Below are 18,097 nucleotides of genomic sequence, written 5' to 3' on the forward strand. Positions count from 1 at the left end.
CCGTGTAAAGTGATCAAGATAATTGTAACTTAATTTCGCGCAGCAGGTGGATCGAACCTGAAACGTGTTAGCGTTCCAGTCCCGTCTTATTACCACTCGACCACAATCATTCGACCATAATCACTCGGTCGGTCTTTGATTACTTTGGGACAAGGATTAAACAAGTCGTTATTTTATCCTTTCCTCGGTAATGTTTTGTATGGTGCTTTTTGACACTTCGGTGTGGGATTGCTCTCTCATTTCCTTCTATGTTTTTCTTTGTTTTTTTTAGTGTCAATAAAAAGTTGAGTTTCATGAGTGTTAGTCGCGTTACTTAGCAAAAAAAAAAAAAGAGTTTTAGTCGCGTTGTTTAAGATTTTTGGTTTGGGCTCTTGACTCTGGAAAGTGTGTCTTTGCCGGCTTTATCTCAATCTCTTGTATCTCATTCGAGCTATGTCTTAGGTTCTTAGATAATGCATCTTGGCTGAACCTTATTTATTATACTAGTAAACCAAAAAAAAAGACGGGTTGTCTAGTTTTAATAATACAAGAAAACGTTTCAACAAGATGATGCTAAGTATAAGGCTATTAAAAACGAAATCAGTAGTTTAAGTTTATAAATTAGTACTATACTTGTTTTCTAGAATATATAAAAGATATAATTATACGCGGATAAACAGAATTAACATTCTTGTGAGTGCTTTTTAATCTGAAGAATGCAATATTTTTGGGCGAAACCTTAGTTTATAATACCATTGATTTGTTTCAGCTCATTCTTAAAATGTTCAATATTTGACATTCTGAGCGCTTGTAATGCTGTTAAACTAGTCCACATTCCAAAATATCATGCAAAAACCTCGGTGCACTAATGACGATGTAAAAAATAATATTGAAAACTATCGAGTTACTACCATGGGACCAATTCATCTATAAGAAGCTTGGTGGATGCTATTTTTGACATATATTATGAATGATGTGTAGAAATATTACATAGGAATATGTATATTAATGTGTCTATAACTCAAATTTATCTAATTTATAGCTTATCCTTCTTAGTAGTCCAACTCACCCTCTCTGTATATTACATATATAAATATCTAGTCACTCGAACTATATGATATATGCACAAGCAATCTTTTATGTCACATGGGTTCCATTTATGGTAACAATCCAGCCCAGCTTATATCCAATAGTAGACAAACATGTGATAACAAGACCCCAAACAAAAAAATAATAATAATACAGGATAAAACCAAAAGGACATAAACCACACCACCATGCCATGAGAGACCAAAACACATGACACATACATGGGAGCCTACACAAACATGTTTTGGTTAACGCCCTAATTTATTTGTCCACCTTATAACCAACACTTTCACAATCTTATACCCATCTTTGTCTTATAAACTCTCTCCCCCCACCCCCAAATAAAAAAAAACAATAATGAAGAGGTGACATAAACCCATTTTAAGATAATCTGCTCCACAAATATGTTATCTAAATATTCAGGAAAAATACTTGGGTTCATCCACAAGGTAAACTTACCGACCAATCATATTGCTTCATTTTGTATGCAGATTTTTCTTAAAAAGAAAACAAGATATTGAGCATTTATTTTTAAAGATAAAAAATAGTTCAAAAAAAGAAAATTAATGTTATCAATCCCGTCTGCACTGAACCCTAAATCACAAACTAAACTCTAATCTCTAAACACTAAACACTAAACACTAATCTCTTAGGTAACTTATAAACCCTTGGGTAAACCCTAAACTCTTGGATAAATCTTAATCCCAAGTCCTAAGCACTAAAGCATAAATAGTAAACCCTAAATTTTTAGATTTACCCAAAAGTTTAGGATTTATCCAAAAATTTATTATTTAGTGTTTACTGTTTAGGATATGAGTTTAAGATTTATTCGAGAGTTTAGATTTTATCTAAGACTTTAGGGTTTACCCAAGAGTTTAGGGGTTACCTAAGAATTTAGGGTTTAGTGTTTAGAGTTTAGTTTACGATTTATGATTTAGTGTAGACGGTGTTAAAAATTTTTATTCTTTTCAAACTAATACTATTTTTTGTTTGTTTTATGTTTTTATTTTAAAAGTAAATACTAAATATTTTGTTTCTTTTTTAAGAAAACTCTGCATACAAAATGAAATAATACGATTGGTTGGTGAACCTTTAGGCTCATCCTAAAGGTCCCAAGAATAACTCAAAGTTCAAGGTAATATAAGTTACTACTGGTGGTCGTACTTTCATGCTAACATGATTCTGGACAAAATTTTGAGACTAGTTCTATCAAGATTTTTTTTGGGTTTATAAAAGGGTGAATGTAATAATCTAAGGTAACACTAGCAGTGTGTGATAGGGATCGACTTATTTAAAACCATGCATGTCATACATAAACATTACACAACTACATGATCAGATATTATATGAAACTTAAACTTGATATCTACAAAATGATCTATCCAAACTTAGACCAATCTATTTAACCCCTATAGGTAGATAAATGCTCATCATATCATACACTCACGTTGATTAGGAACTTGCATCTGCCACAAAAATTATAAATTTTTGATAATTTAAGACTGGCAAAATATTATATGATAAAATATCAGTGTATATTAAGGAGATGTCATAAATGTGATTTATGAACACATGACTTGCCTGTGGGACACTCTTTTCTCCACATGTTTACCTTTTTTGCTCTTTTTAGGGCCTTTTCTCAGACCTTTTGTTATTTCTTTCATCAATTCACATGTCCTTATTTTGATAAATATATAGACTCACTAATTTGACTCCTCGTGATATTACTAAGGGCAATTTGACCTTTAGGGAAGAGGAAAACATAAAGAAAAAGCAGATGGCCGACTATGATACACATAGGAATGAGTATATGCTAATGTTCTAGTACTTTTTTAGAGTTAGATTGCATCTGGAACTTTAATGTGGTTCTCTCCACAAACTCGCGTATAAGGTTCTATTTGAAGGAAAGCGCGAAGTAATACACACATGATTTATCAAGTTCATACACATATATATTACTGTCCTAAGGTTCCATACTTCCATTTCATGTTTTTATTACACCTGAATCAGAGGCCATAACAATCTGATTTTGGTAAGTACATAAATGGACTGTGTGTCATGTACTGTTGTTAACTTGGTATCGCTGGTTTGACAATACATCTCAATGATCATATTTTGGCGCAAAGCACAAAATCATGTTTCCTTGTAATTACTAGTTCGACATATTCTAGAAACTTAGTTGTTTGGAATCTAATAATTTTGTCAATGTGATTCATGCTTACAATATAACAAAACAAACAATATATAAAACGTGTCAACTCTAACTAAAAACAGCAAAATGAACATGACCAAATATTCTACTTTCTAGGGTGAATATGTAGAGGAGGAATCAATACGAACCATGCATATGATACATCCATAAATGTGGAGGAGGAATCAGCCCGTTTGAAGACTCTGCTAGCCCAAATAGTTTGAAGACCATCCTAGCCCAAATAATCAGCCCAAGAATCCAAGATAGAGGCCGGAGAATAATGCATGCTGCCGGTATCGACGGTGGTGGCAGAGTTAGAGAGCAGAGAGTGGTGTGCAATATCGAAAGGGTGCAGTAACGTTCAGTGGTGATTCTTCTTGTTCCCGTAATTACTGTCTTGTACTACTAATTTTTTAGTCTTGGTTACGATTTATTGAACGCTGTTCCAAATGTTGTTATTATTATAATAGTTTTGTAGTTTTTGACTTTCAATTTAAGACGTTGTTAATTAACTTCCTTGCTTGCTTGGGATGTGTATTATTGACGATGCGATTGTAATACATGTACGCAGAAAGAAAAAAAGAAATTTAGGTAGGTTGGTTTATATAACTCTTCCGAGTTGGAAGAAAGTTTTGTCAATCAGCCCAAGACTTGAAAGTAACAAAAAAGAAGGTTACCTTAGTTAAAAAAAGAAAAAGAAAAATCAAATTGATTGGGTATTGAGAAACGAAGACGGGTTGGTCTGGTAAAACAAACAGTGGGTTGGTGTTAAATATAAATCGAATTTTGGTAAAAAATATTCTCTCTCTAATTTCCTTCCACCTCTCTCTAAACCAAAACTCAGCCGTGAAACTTAACTCCAGCCGGCAGGTGGGCTCCCACAGCCACCGCCGGTCTGGCTTTAAGCTTTTCCCGTTTTTCTTTTTTCTTTTTTTCCCGGCTTTTCTTTAGATAGTTTGCATGTTCGTTTTTTTTTTGGGTCTTACTGTTCTGGTATCGCACCGTGTGGTGGATGACCGGCTTTGCTTCTGGAGCCGTGCCGTCTCCTTTGACGGTGGTCGCCGGCTTCTGTTTCCGGGAGTGAAGGCTTACCTAGCTTCGCGTCTCCGGCGGTTCTGGTTCTCTCAAGATGGGTAGTCACGGGACCGACGGTTTGTTAAAGCTCCGGCGGTTTGGGGAGAGATCTCGACGACATCGATTGGAAGCTCTCCGACGGATGGAGATCGTTTAGCAAAGGCGTGGTGCGTGATTTGATGTTTCCCGGATGAGATCTCGTTTTGACGATGGAAGCTCTCTGGTGAAAGCTTTTCGGTGTTCGGGTGGGTGCAGTGATTTATCGACGGCGTGTTCCGGCGAAATATCAGTCGTTTCGTTTTTCTCCGGCGAAAATCCCGACTTTTGGATGACGACGTTGTAGATGGCTGACGCGTGGCTCGTGCGAACGGAGGAGTTTTTGCGCGTGGCGGTCAGAGGAAGAGATCAGGACGCATGGAAGAATGCGTGGTTAATGGTTTGGGCTTGTGGCCCGTTTCGATAGCCCTCTTGGTGGGCTTCTGTATGTCTGTGTTTGGGCCTATATGGCCTTGTTTTTTCGTTTGGGCTGGATCCTTTTTGGGCCTTGATCCTTAATACAATTATATTAGATGGCCAGAAAAAAAAAATCGAATTTTGGTTAAATTACGAATCCAGTAGGACGCGTTGCAAAGTACAACATTACGAAGCAACCAACTAAAAAGGCACACGTACGTGTTAACGAGATCAAAATTCAAAGCGGGTAGATAAAAAAGAAAAAAGCCTTCCTTGGGGCCGCTGCTTAATAATATTTCGCGGAAGAAGGAAGGAAGACCAGAGAAAGTCCTCTCTTTCGAAGATTCCAAATTTTAATCGAAATCCAGATTTTTCCCCAGGTATTTGAGCCTTCTCTTCATCTGCGGTGTTCTAATCAAATAATATCGATCAATCGGTTCTATAATTAGGGCTGATATTTTTTGTTAGTAATATTGTAGGGATCTAGCAATCGATTTGGGTAGAAGAGGGTGAAATTAAGGAAGAAGGAAAAAGATGATGAATCGGCTATTTGGGAAACCAAAGCATGAGGGTAATGCTCTCCAGACATTAGACAAGCTCAACGAGGTCTCTCTCTTTTTTCTATTTTCCCTACTTCTCTAATCATCATTTTCTGTTTTTTTTTTTTGTATGTATTGAGACTTATATAGACAAAGATTATGACTTTGAATTGAATTGACGAATGATATGATCCAATTGGGAATTTAATTTCTCAGTGTTATTATTAATCAAAAATGGGAATTTAGATCCTAGTTATTGGGTTGTTTATGTTACTTTACTTACACAATGGTTGTTTGGATACGGGGGTGGGGCAGACGCTTGAGATGCTAGAGAAGAAGGAGAAAGTGCTGTTAAAGAAAGCTGGACAAGAGGTCGAGAAAGCCAAAGAATACACTCGTTCTAAAAACAAACGCGGTTAGGACTCATTTTCTCTTTTTTTTCCCTCTTATATACTGTACAATTCTAAAAAGCTTTGGTATTTTGATCTTTGTGCAGCGGCTATTCAGTGCTTGAAAAGGAAGAGGTTGTATGAGCAACAAGTTGAACAGCTTGGCAACTTCCAGCTCCGTATTCATGATCAAGTCTGCCTCTCTTTCTTTTTTTCTTTTCCTTCTGAGTTTTTGTTGATTTTCAGATGAATTTATATATATATATCTCTTCTTCATACAGATGATTATGTTAGAAGGCGCAAAAGCAACAACCGAGACTGTTGATGCGTTGAGGAGTGGAGCTTCTGCTATGAAAGCTATGCAGAAAGCTACGTAAGTGTCTTCCATCATTCTTATTGTTTCTAGTGCCTAAAATCCTAAACACACATTGTTTTTTTTTTTAAAAAAACAGGAACATAGATGATGTAGACAAGACCATGGACGAGATCAATGAGCAGACAGAGAACATGAAACAGATCCAAGAAGCATTGTCTACTCCAATCGGTGCGGCTGCTGACTTCGATGAGGTAACTCTCTCTTGTTAACATCCACATCATCATCTTTTTTTTTAGGTTCAGCTAAGAGTATCTTTGTCTGATGTATATAAACTTTGTATCTGTTGATGATAATAGGATGAGCTCGAAGCTGAGCTTGAAGAATTAGAAGGTGCAGAGCTTGAAGAACAACTTCTTCAGCCAACACCAATGCCTTCTGTTCCAGGGCGTCAACCAGTCCGTCCTGTTGCTCCTAAACGGACAGCCGAGGAAGAAGAACTCGCTGCATTACAGGCTGAGATGGCCCTCTAAAGGTCTCGATTCACTTCTCTTAAATCATCTATAAGCAAAAACAAATGAACGATTGATTTTCTAACTGATGCAAAACGACGGCTTGATTTAAAACCGCAGGTTATTGACTTGGTTTGAGCAGATCTGTGTATGCATTGATGATAAACAAGAACATGCGATGTATATTATATAAAAAGGATCACCAGAGTCAAAATCAAACTGGACCGGAACTTTAAGAATCATCATCGCCGTGAATGTTATCAACATTTGACTTGCTCACATATTTTTATATTTTATCGTTTTGTAATATTTGAATCGTTTGTGACACGTTGTTTTTTCTGTAGTTTGTGACATGCATCGTTATACTCAATTCAAATCCTCACAGCCAATAGATGAGAAACGCTTGTCACAATTATTGTCATACTTGTCTTATTACCTGATAAATGATCCTCACATTCTTCAGACTATTCCCCATTGAAAGGAGTAATTCGCCAGAAACTTGAATCTGATCTTCAGGGTAGTAGTAATCATAAAGCTAGCACAGCTTGTTGATCACTGTGGGTGCCCTCAACTTGTCATGAGAAGGAAGTGGTGACAGAGAAGTAGACTGAGCAAAGTTTATTAAAATGATGATGTTTGATCGTTTATGCTCTTTTTTGTCTGTCTTCGTATATATGATTGATTCTAATTTCTTCACAATGCCATTTTCTTAATTTAAAAGTTCCTTTGTGTTTTTGTTTATTATGACATATAATAGAGAACTTAAAAAAATAGCAAGTTTTATTCATTTATATCAAAATGGTAACTGGCAACAATGGCAGTAGAAAAGCTGAAAGTAGCATCAGTATCAAATGGGCACCGTACTGGACGATCGTTGCTTTGACCACTCCAACACTCAAAACATACAAAAGCTTCTCTGTTTCTTCACTACCTTTTTTCTTTGACCATAGTTTATTAGAAGTTACAGGGTTCTACTGAAATTGTTTGAGGATCAAAGTAGTAAATAAGTCGAACCTTTATGAGATGCCATGCAGTATAGTACACTGTCTTATAAGACTAGAGAGTCCCCATCGTTACTTTGACTCATTGACAAAGCTGCTTGCTCTCTTTCTACATAAACCCTATAGTTTAGATCTTCTCTGTCTCCACTTTCTCACTCACTTAGCTCCTCGCAATGGCTCTCCCAGGTTTCTTTAAGATCTTCCTCTCCCATTTCAGCTCAGAATCCATGGTAATACCTTCTTTCTTTTATCTTTGTCATGGACTCTGAATCAGTTTGCTCTGGAAAGTCCGGCTCTTTTAAGTCTTGTTATTGTGTGTCGAAACCCTCTGTTATGGTTAGAGGTCTTAGACATGACTATTTTAGTAGATGGCTAGCTCTTGATCAGTCTTACCTTAAGAGTCTCTCTTCTCTTGTTTATATCTCTTGAAAGCTGGCTTTTGATTAATGGTTTTCATGCTACATATATAATTTTTTTTTTGCGGTTGTGCAGATGATACCAGCGTCCTATTACGATGAGCTACCACTTGTTTTGCCGAAAACAGCGCTTCTCCAAGGAAGTACTGGTGGATGCTTCTGGAAAGTGGCTATGTTTAAGAGGCGAGATGAGGTGTATTTTGGACAAGGGTGGTCTAAGTTCGTCGAGGATAACCGTCTTAGCGATGGAGACGTAATGACTTTTGTTTATGACGGATCTCGAAGTTTCACGGTCAGCATCTTTGGTGGCAGCAGAGGATGTGCAGAGGTGAGAGCTGTTGCTCAAGTTATATCCGTAGATGATGATGATGATGATGATGATGACAATGAAGACACAAACACTTCTTCAGAACGTGATATGTCGCAGACTGTCCCCAATGCCAGAAACCAAGGTCCTAAAACACTCTCACTCTTTAGGTTTTTTTCATCACTTAAAAGTCATTTCGTTTGATTTCTTTTTAATTATACAAAGAAGCTCTGTTTTAACGCTCTGATATTTTTGTGGTTTTATACCTCAGAGGATTCCAGCATCGTTGAACCTGAGGTTGCACTGAGAGTCCCAAGAACCAGGAACAAAGGTCCTAACACACTCTATATTACCTAACTTTTCATCACTTTGGTCATTTCGTTTGTCTTATGATGAGATTTATTTCCAGGGAAAAAGAGGGTTGTTGTGGCAAAAAAGAGACTTGTTGTTCAAGATTCTGATGAATCGTTCGTCTCAGAGGATTCAAACAGCATGAGTGACGACAGTTCTTATTCTCCTCCTAACGAAGACACCCTCCTTGACGTGACCCCAAAAGTGACTAACTCTAGGAAGAAAGGTAATGAAAACACTCCTTGATCATTTCACCAATCTTTCTGTTTAATACATAACTTTGTTTGTCTCTTGATGTCTTTACAGGAGAGCTCAGATCAGTAAACTCTTATGTTGGTTCAACAAGTAACATCTCTCGTTCAGTGTCTAGGACGAGACGTAAGACTTAATTTGCTTTAGTTTCATCATTTTCCTTGCTGCATCATTAATCACATAGATTCTTACTTTGAAAAAATGTTTTTTTTTAAATTGACAGAGTCTACAATCAAGAATCCAGAGGTGTATCTTGATGATCCGGAGAATGTATGTTTTGAGACAATCGTCAAGAACAGGATATACGAGCTGGTAAGAACACACAATAGATCATTTTCTTAAATTGTTAACTCTATTAAGTTAAAGATTTGTCTGCTTTAATTTTGTTGTTGTAACTCAACAGACGGTTCCTAACCAAATAGTGAAAGACTATTGCCTGAAGTTCCAAGATTACGTGCTTTTCATTGACAACCACAAAAACGGGAAGCTAGAAGCGAGAGCAGCAACGTGGCAGGATCAGCGTGTGTCTATCAAAAAATGGGAACGCATAGTCCAGAGGAACGCACTGAATAAAGGAGATCGTCTCTTGTGCGAGCTGTTTCGAAAGGAAGGTCTGGTTTATGCAATCAAGATCCATTTCGTCAACACCACCCCCTAGATATTAATAAAAGCTTTAAAAACGTTATTAGTATGTGGTGTGAGCAAATAGAGATATTTGAGTTGCTCAAAGTTTATGGTTTCTCAGTTTGCTTTGCTATCAGCTCTAAGGTTTTAAGACTTTGATGAATCATCTCTCTGTTTTTAGTTTGTTTGTTTTTTATTTAAAAAGAGTTTGAGGTCTGAGTTTTAGTCCGGATAGTCTGAATTAGTCTAAAAAACATGGCCTAAAGTATTCCTGTCACCAACCAATCTCTATGCTTATCAAGTTGTAATGTAAGACTGCAAAACTAGAATCCCTACTACTACTATATACCACTTTAAAGTGCAATATCTTGCGTTGAAAGACGGAGGAATGGTCATTTATTAGATGGAAGAACTCCAATCCTCTGTAGCAGCAGCAGGAATTGATCCTTTTGGTCATTTATTTTGTAGATGGAAGATGAACAATACTTTGTAGATGGAAAACATAGAAATCATCTAATTTTTTTTTTTTGGTCAGCTTTCTAATAACTTGTAAAAGTTTGATAAATACTTATTGAAGTTTATTAAAGTAGCTAAGAAGTTTGTTTTACTACCAAAAATACATGGATGCAAAGTACTCATGTTATGGCCAGGTCCGATTTGAAGCATTGAACAAAAATGATTATTTAGGACATTTTATTTGACAATTTTAGTTGTTTATAAAAGATTACAATTTTCTTTTTTTTTACAAAAATTAAGGATATAAATTTTATTTAAGTATACGGTTTGAGTTGTATTTTTTAAATGCTGGATCGGTCTTGGCTGGCTATGGTTGAATATTTAACAATAATATGTACTATAAGTCTATAAACAACATTTTCTAAAGATTCCAAAAATTTTGTTAAATTTTTTGAAACACGTGTAAAATTCCTTCTGAAAGTTTTGTAAAACATAGATACACGGATAAGTTTTGACAAAAAAAGTGCACGGATAAGTTCTGCTGTTAATTTACCCGAATAGGTTCATGTCAACTCATAATGTAAAAGTGTGCAACCAAAAATGAGTTTCTGTATTTTTCCTTGTCACAAAATGAGTTTCTGTATAATAAAGTTAACCTTAGGTTTTCTACCAACTCGATAATAGGACTCATCATTTTTTCGAAAGTGCCAATATTAAAAGAATAAATAGGTTATCTTAGCATCTTACATTTTCAGAAATGTATTACATATATATAGCTGATTGTCCCTTTGATTACACAATGCTACATGGCAAAAATTATTTGATATAAACAGTTAATAGAAGTAAACTAGTATAACGAAAATGACTTTACAATTAGGTTTCTTCTTTTTGACATCAGGCTCGAGTTTGTGGCCTAATCGCCCTACACAAATGTACCAATTCTTTGATTGCAACTTTGGCCGTTCCCCCATATAACAACATCTGTATCTGCATTCATTCATACTGCATTTAATTATATCTGCGTTTCTTCAAAAATGTTAATTCTGATACCAAACATTGGACCCACAAGGCCACAATGTCGTTTCTATCATTCATGAATAGGTTACGTATATCACAAATTTTTCATTCCGAATTTGTGTTTTGCCTTAATGATAACTGAGTATTTCAAAGGCGAAATTACCAATTATTCAAAATTATTACAATAAAATAGTCAAAGAAATATAAAAATAACTCGATTTACAAGGTGACTCTTTTTTCATCAGTACTACACGTTACTAATCTTTTTTTGTTTGTTTAAATACACGTTACTAATCTATTTTAACAATTTATGGTATGACTTGAAAATAACGCCCATGGACTTTGTACATCGCTCGATATATCAAAACTCAGGTTTACCCGGTTATCAATGCAAAGATGGTACTGGCCCAATCAGAGTCGGACTTTTCTTAACCATTGCAAATTTGTATTGTCATTGTCATTTTCTTCTCTATGGCTTCTTTGCTATAGATAGCCAAATGGTATTAGATAATGTCAAAATCCAATGATTTGCCAAAACGCTATGTTACACCACTGTCCACTTAACATGTGTTTGATTGGTTAGAATAATTTTGAACTTTGGTTACTAAATTACTTGTTCAATTTTGAACCGTTTCAAGGTATGTAAGATACAGTCAAAAGTCACATTTCTGAAACGATAATTTAACGCTGAACAATTCTCATTAATAAGTAAACAAAGGAAAACTTAGAGGAAACATAGTAGATAATAATTAGCATTCATTTGACAAAAAAAAAAATTAGCATTCATTTACTGGATAATAAACAAGTCGTTACATTTAAGCATATAATCTTAATAAACACGATAGAATATTAATAATATATTAATGTTCCGTAATTAAAACCCTAGGCACATCTATACAAAACGAGATTCCGAAGTCTTCTCAACAAAAACCTCCCCAAAAATCAATACTTAATTATATTATTATCGGATAATGCGAAATTAGTAAATAATAATATGAACACACTTCTAGATCTCCTCCTCTTTTCCTTAGAAGAGATTCCAGAAAAAAGCCGATACTGATATCCGGGTACGGGTCGGATCTTACCATCCTACATCACCAGCTCAGATACCCACCCGACATCAGGAGCTTCACCCGAATTCTGATCAGGATCCGGTTCGACCCGATCCATGCAATTCTCCTTGCTGAGTTTCTCAAACATCTTCGCTCGCAGCTCGCGACCCGACTCTAAGACCCGCCCCATTGCTGGCTCTTCCTCTATACCATTCTCCCAGATATCCATATTACCGGGTCGGGTTGGGGTTGTGGGCAGACTCTGAAACCCAGGACCCAAGATGGATCCTCGGGGAGACCCGAATCCGGATTGGTAGCATCGTAACGGATTGTTGTAAGACGGAGGGAACGATTTCACCTTCTCAAACTGCAAGTTCCTAAACGAAGAGACGACGTCGTTTACAGAGTTAGACCCGAGTGAGCGACTCAGCGACTGACTCCCCGAGTCAGCTCTCGGACTCACCGGCGGCGAACCAGAAACCGGCGAAATCGAAAGCTGAAACGCTCTGGCGCACGAGTTACGAATCGGAGACGAAACGTCGAATGAATCGACACGATCAGGGCTACGATTCGGGAGATACCTAAGCTGATCCGGCGAGTGAGCAAAGAAACAGACTCTCCGGCGACAGTTACCGCCGTCTTTACACGGCTGAGTCCGGTAACGAGCCGGATGAAGCCAGCACTCGAAAACACCGTGAGCGAACTCGCACGCGTCTCCTCTGACGCAGCCGCCTTTACGGAAATCGGGACAAGCCGTCCCGGAGTAGCTGTACTTCCTCGGATCCCTCCGGCGAGCCTTCTCTCCGGGGTGAGCGTAGGGACACTCCGTCCAGTCGTGGCTCCGGCCGCGAGCACACCTCCGGACTTTGAAGTCGTACATGCGGAAATGGTCGCAGGAGTACGCGTCGATAGGAGAGTCCGGACCGAATAGATCCGGGTCGGAATCCGGATCCGGTTCGTTTGACGGTAAGTAACGCTGCAACGCCGCCAAAGCTTCGAGCATGCTGGAGTCTGGACTGTTCATCACCGGAGAAAAAATCTCCGCCGCCGTAAAATCTTCAGAAACGGATGGCCATGTTGGAATCTCCACTGTCGGATAAGCCCGGCGAGTATCTCCGATCATCATCTTTTTCAATCTGTAATCACACTTGTCTGTGTTTTTATTTTTTTTCTGATCGCTGTTGTTTGATATATCCCGGCAAAACCTTTATGTAGAAGAAGTACTTAACTGTGGTTCGGTTAGATATTTTAACCATAGTTATGACTATGACTATCAGCCTAAGACTAGGAGCTGCCTTTCTACTGCTGTTAAAAGATAAGTTACTAGGCCGTGAGTTACACGTGTGTAACAGCGGTTTCAGAGCTCCCCACGGGATAGACTTATCTGGATTTTTCATGAGGTGGAGGTTTATCCGATGACCTTGAGGAATTCTACGTAACCGGCCCGTGAGTTTACCGTCTCTCTAAAGATTATTAGATTCATCCGTAAAATCTCTTTGTCTTCTGAAGTCAGTTGAGTTTTAGATACGCTGAATGACGACAAACTAGATAATCCGACTTTTCTTAATTAATTATTTATAATTTTATCCATTGAATAATTATCCTCTCAATACAATCCTAAGACACTCTTATTATAAAAGATACTATAATTTCTTTGTTTAATCGTTGCATCTATCTTATTAAAACAGAAGTACACATAGAAATACCCTTAGTTTTCAAATTTAATTACACTTCCATGCTACTGAAAATTAAATTAAGTTTTCTAAAATAATGTTTGTCTTTTCAGTTAAACTAATGTATTTTCCAAAATTAAATTCGAATTAAATACATAACTAAATAATACTTCCTATTATAATGTTTTGTCTTTTCCACTTAAATTAATGTGTTTTCCAAAATTAAATTTGAATTAAATGCACTTCATTAACTTCTCCATTAAATCAATATCAAATTCAAAAAAAAAAATCATTTTTATTGGACAAACAATTCATGGAAATTATAATATCAACTCTTCATTTAAAAAAATCTGAACGAAAAAATATTAGCAAATTTGAACCAAAATTAGATAATATCCAAAATAATTTACCATTTTGGTATCTAAAGAACCATAACCAAACCTTATCCGAACGAAATATTTCGGATATTCGAATGTATTTAAATCATATTTATATACTTCAATATGTTAGCTATTTTTCGAGTTAATATCCAAGATATAAGCTATTTTAAATTGTTTAAAATATTTAAAATATAAAAAATAATCAAAAGTGAACATCTAAAGTAGATAAATAATAGTCAAAACACCAAAAATACTTAAAATATATATTTATTCTTCATCCAAATATTCAAGTTACTTTTGCTTACATTACTCAAATTTACATGTTATATTATATCTATTTTTAGATTAGGGAAATTTAAAGATATATAAATTTTGAAAATTTAAAATAGTTTAAACGGGTTATCAAACCCGCAAAGATCCGAATCAAACCGGAACCAAAGTTTATAAATACCCGAATAGAGCTAGAATCTGTAAACTCGAAAATCTCAAACCTGAATAGATTTTAACGGAATTTGAGTGGGTATTCAAATACCCACCCCTAGCTTATTCAATATAAAACGATCAAATATTATAAATATACTATTTATTATAAATAAATAAAAACTAAAACTGAAAATTAATATCCGTGCAGTCAAAATCTAGTAATAATCTTAATCCTAGAGCTATAACAATATGTTTGCATTTTTATTGACAATCTGTTTCAGATATAAAATATCGTTTAGAAATAACACTAAATCATATAGTTTTTGATATTTTGGCTAATTAAATATTATGCCAATCTCATTTCAATTCTTACACTGTTGTTAATATATAACTAGAGTTTTGACCCGCACACCTGTGCGGGTACATTTTCCATTTTATATAACTTTTTCAACTTTTATATAACAAAATTAATTTAAGTTCTTTTATAATTTGGTGTCGTATGTTGTATAACTTTATTAGTAAAGTTGAATATTGGTAGATATTTTTTATTTGGTTATTGCTTATATGAAAAGTAATTAAATATTTTATTTACAATATATAACATATATATTGTGTAAACTTTGTATATTAGGTAGTGTTAAATGAAAAGTATTACGAAGAAGGAATCTCTACCACTAACTTCAAAAAGAAATTTTCATTTTTCCATATTTACCATTCAAAGTCTACCTCCTAAGTTGCATCATTTGTCTCTAATCATTCAATTAAATAGCTAGTAATGGTTTGATTATATGTCCCCTCACAGCTTCTTAACCTCACCTTTTTCTCGAAAGTAGCCAATGAATTAATCTTTTGTACCCATACCAGCATCTGTTACAAACTTACAGTCAAATTCTAAACAAAATCTTTCCTTAGTTGCCTCATGAGCTTCTGAGGGACATGTGAGAATATATATCAATGCAGGTAAGTGATCAACATACAGAGATAAGTTTTGTTTTAGAGGTTAAAGAAAACTTAAAACCTTGAATGCATCTCATTTTCCAGGTAAAGAATTGTTTTCTTTGATTTCTCTGCTCTGCCTACAATCATAAGCCAAGAACCAAACTCTGGTTTGACTTGTCAGACTCTGTCTGATTCCCCAATGTAGTTGCTTGTAGATACTCAAAGGTGCCTTAGATGAGCTGCACCAATCAGAGAAAGTTTCACAATAATATAGAGTTTTAACTTTTAATTGGTGAAGTTAATATATGCTTAAAGCGAGAAAATACAAAAAAATTTGACGTATAGGGTCATTAGGTTTCCAGTGAGATTCATGAATTCGTCAGAACAATTACAGCTCAGACCCACAAAAAAATCAGACAATTAAAAGAGAAAAACTTTTACCTGGCGCTTAAAGGAGGTGGGATCATTCACAGGTCAGAACAACTCAAGCAGGCAGCTGACTTAAAGCTACACTCTTTAGGGAAATCTGAACACGAAGAGACTATACATATCTTTAAACATTAATACCAGATATTACATATTTAAAAGTGTATCATATTTGGTCATATAGTTAAGATTAAGTTGTACAGATTTGTAACAATATAGAAAGATTTCGTTGATTTGATAGTATTAGAAAAGGAACTCTCCTACTTTAAAGGATATTGACATAATTGTAGAAACGTTTTGTATCAATGGAATATTCTTGCATTTAATTTTATTAAACTCGATTTTATAATAATAAATATTATTCCAGTGGCATAGATTTGTAATATTTAAGAAAAATTAAGGGTTAATTTCAAGTTGTACTTCAGTTTTAATAGTATAGATTTTACCGTAAACAATGATCACTTATCAGGCGATATATCTCAACAAAAAGAGCAATTTAATATGTTTTAAAAACTAAATATATCATAAAAATTCTTAGTTATAGATTCGAGCACCATTTTTTTTTATTGAGAGCTCAACGAAAAGAGAAATGGATAAGAAATGTGTCGGATGAAGAAGACATGTTGGAACAGATTTGGAATAACGTTCAAAGGCATTAAAGAGGAAAAACCATTTATGTTTCTTTGCTCAAATTGGAAGCAATTCTATATCCCCCAAACACACAAATCGACCTCCCATCTATCCTTTCTTCTCTTTTTCTTTTTCTATGTATTTCCTCTTTTTTTAACAAATATTTTCTCTGTATCACTATAAATGGATTTTAAATTTTTTTCATAAAAATTAAGAAAATGCAAAATTTTATTTAATTTGTCTTGGTTATATAAAAATTGTATTAAATAAAACTAGTTTGACAAATGAAAAAGATACATTATTTTGTAATTGATTAAAAATTCTAAATGGTATTAAATTTTGTATAAAAAATGAGAACATCACTTATTTTAAAACAAAATTTAAATCTTTAAAAACTAATTAAAGTGATACGAATGGAGTACATATTTTATGTCAATGCCATTTAAATGTTATGGTCTTAGGGTTTCGATTAAACGAGAACACTAAATATTCTTTTTAAGATGATAGAGTTTAAAAGTTTAAACACAGTTAGAAAAATTGTTTTAGGATACCTTTATTGATGTGTTTTTAAAAGAGCAGCTGAAAGAAAAAAAGATGATAAAATATAACAAATAATAAAATTAATAAAAAATAAAAAAATAAGAGAACACATTTTTCTTAGAATATCTTCAATCTTCCTCTATTTTTACTTTTATAATAGTATTTATAGTCAAAATCACTCCTACGCACCTCTATTTCTACCACTAAAATAGATATTATTATTTTCTCATTTATTTACAGAAGAAAAAATAGTATTCCTCTATATTTTAGATTTTTATTTAGAAAACATATCTATTATAGTTCCTCTGTTTTAAATGTAAAAATAGAAGAGTACATTTGAAATGGTCTTAGAGCTTCTGAATATACACATAAACTCAGTTCTTTCAGCTGTCATTCTTTTATTTGATATAATTATTTTCAAATAAATAAAAATTTAATTAGATAAATACTTATTGTTAAAATATTAATATAAAATGAGATTCTGGTTGAGGAACTAAGGCGATGCTGATGATGATTTGGTTCCCTAAAAATTACAGTAAACGAGCTTTATATACACGTGTTTTAATTCTTATAAAATTATACGTATATATAAAAGTAGTGTTCCAGAGCTCAGTTTGAACACTATTTATTTTAAAAAAACATCGACAATTTTTTAAAAAAAAAAAACATATTTTCTTAAGTTTATAACGAAGAAGACAAGCTGCAAAATATCTAAAACGTGTAGCTCATACCGATTTAATGAGCAATTATTAGCTCTCTTTATTTGGAAGCTAGTGAGATGTTACACAAACAAACAAACGCCTTCGTTTTTTGTAGTCACTATTCGGTTAAACATACATGTGTGTGTATGGACCCAAACATCGTTTAATGTCGTAACTCTTACGGACGAGTTGTATAGTCTCAATATGTATTAAGTTGATAAATAAATAGGATGACAAATTTGATTGAAAGTGATTTATATAAATACCTAGCAGGGACCATAGGTATACAGATTCACCCATTAATGCTTCTTATGAGATTAATTCTTCCCTCTCTCAACTTGCAAACACTACCCAATCAAAAGACGGACTT

General features: G+C 34.6%; 4 protein-coding genes across 7 annotated transcripts in view; 3 read left to right on the top strand and 1 right to left on the bottom strand.

Moving 5' to 3' along the window:
• Nucleotides 1–5,014: 5,014 nt before the first annotated feature.
• LOC108826583 (vacuolar protein sorting-associated protein 32 homolog 2) lies at nt 5,015–6,909 on the top strand. Of its 4 annotated transcripts, none has more exons than XM_018599975.2 (8): nt 5,015–5,166; nt 5,266–5,392; nt 5,641–5,740; nt 5,822–5,907; nt 5,996–6,087; nt 6,167–6,281; nt 6,387–6,562; nt 6,660–6,909. In XM_018599975.2, exons 2-7 carry the CDS (start codon nt 5,321–5,323, stop codon nt 6,558–6,560), a joined length of 639 nt encoding a protein of 212 aa, XP_018455477.1. In that variant the 5' UTR covers nt 5,015–5,166; nt 5,266–5,320; the 3' UTR covers nt 6,561–6,562; nt 6,660–6,909. The 4 variants fall into 4 exon arrangements, with proteins under 4 accessions (XP_018455477.1, XP_018455458.1, XP_056859307.1 ...); XM_018599956.2 differs by having other exon boundaries at nt 6,387–6,559; nt 6,658–6,909; XM_057003327.1 differs by having other exon boundaries at nt 6,387–6,556; nt 6,655–6,909.
• Nucleotides 6,910–7,604: 695 nt separating this feature from the next.
• On the top strand, nt 7,605–9,790 carry LOC108841195 (B3 domain-containing protein At4g34400). The gene is made up of 7 exons (XM_018613974.2): nt 7,605–7,770; nt 8,033–8,408; nt 8,535–8,594; nt 8,673–8,840; nt 8,921–8,992; nt 9,090–9,178; nt 9,270–9,790. Exons 1-7 carry the CDS (start codon nt 7,714–7,716, stop codon nt 9,522–9,524), a joined length of 1,077 nt encoding a protein of 358 aa, XP_018469476.1. The 5' UTR covers nt 7,605–7,713; the 3' UTR covers nt 9,525–9,790.
• Nucleotides 9,791–11,749: 1,959 nt separating this feature from the next.
• Nucleotides 11,750–13,207, bottom strand: LOC108816036 (zinc finger CCCH domain-containing protein 49). The gene has a single exon (XM_018588600.2). The coding sequence runs from the start codon at nt 13,139–13,141 to the stop codon at nt 12,053–12,055; it is 1,089 nt and encodes a 362-aa protein (XP_018444102.1). The 5' UTR covers nt 13,142–13,207; the 3' UTR covers nt 11,750–12,052.
• A 3,232-nt stretch (nt 13,208–16,439) lies between these two features.
• LOC108842277 (profilin-1) overlaps nt 16,440–18,097 on the top strand; it is a 57,657-nt gene continuing 55,999 nt past the window's right edge. The window contains exon 1 of the mRNA XM_057003331.1: nt 16,440–16,443. The gene's annotated coding sequence lies outside the window, so the exon portion shown is untranslated. The remainder of the gene's footprint in view (nt 16,444–18,097) is intronic.

The sequence above is a fragment of the Raphanus sativus genome, chromosome 2 (assembly GCF_000801105.2).
Source record: "Raphanus sativus cultivar WK10039 chromosome 2, ASM80110v3, whole genome shotgun sequence".
In the NCBI taxonomy this organism is placed as follows: Eukaryota; Viridiplantae; Streptophyta; class Magnoliopsida; order Brassicales; family Brassicaceae; genus Raphanus; species Raphanus sativus.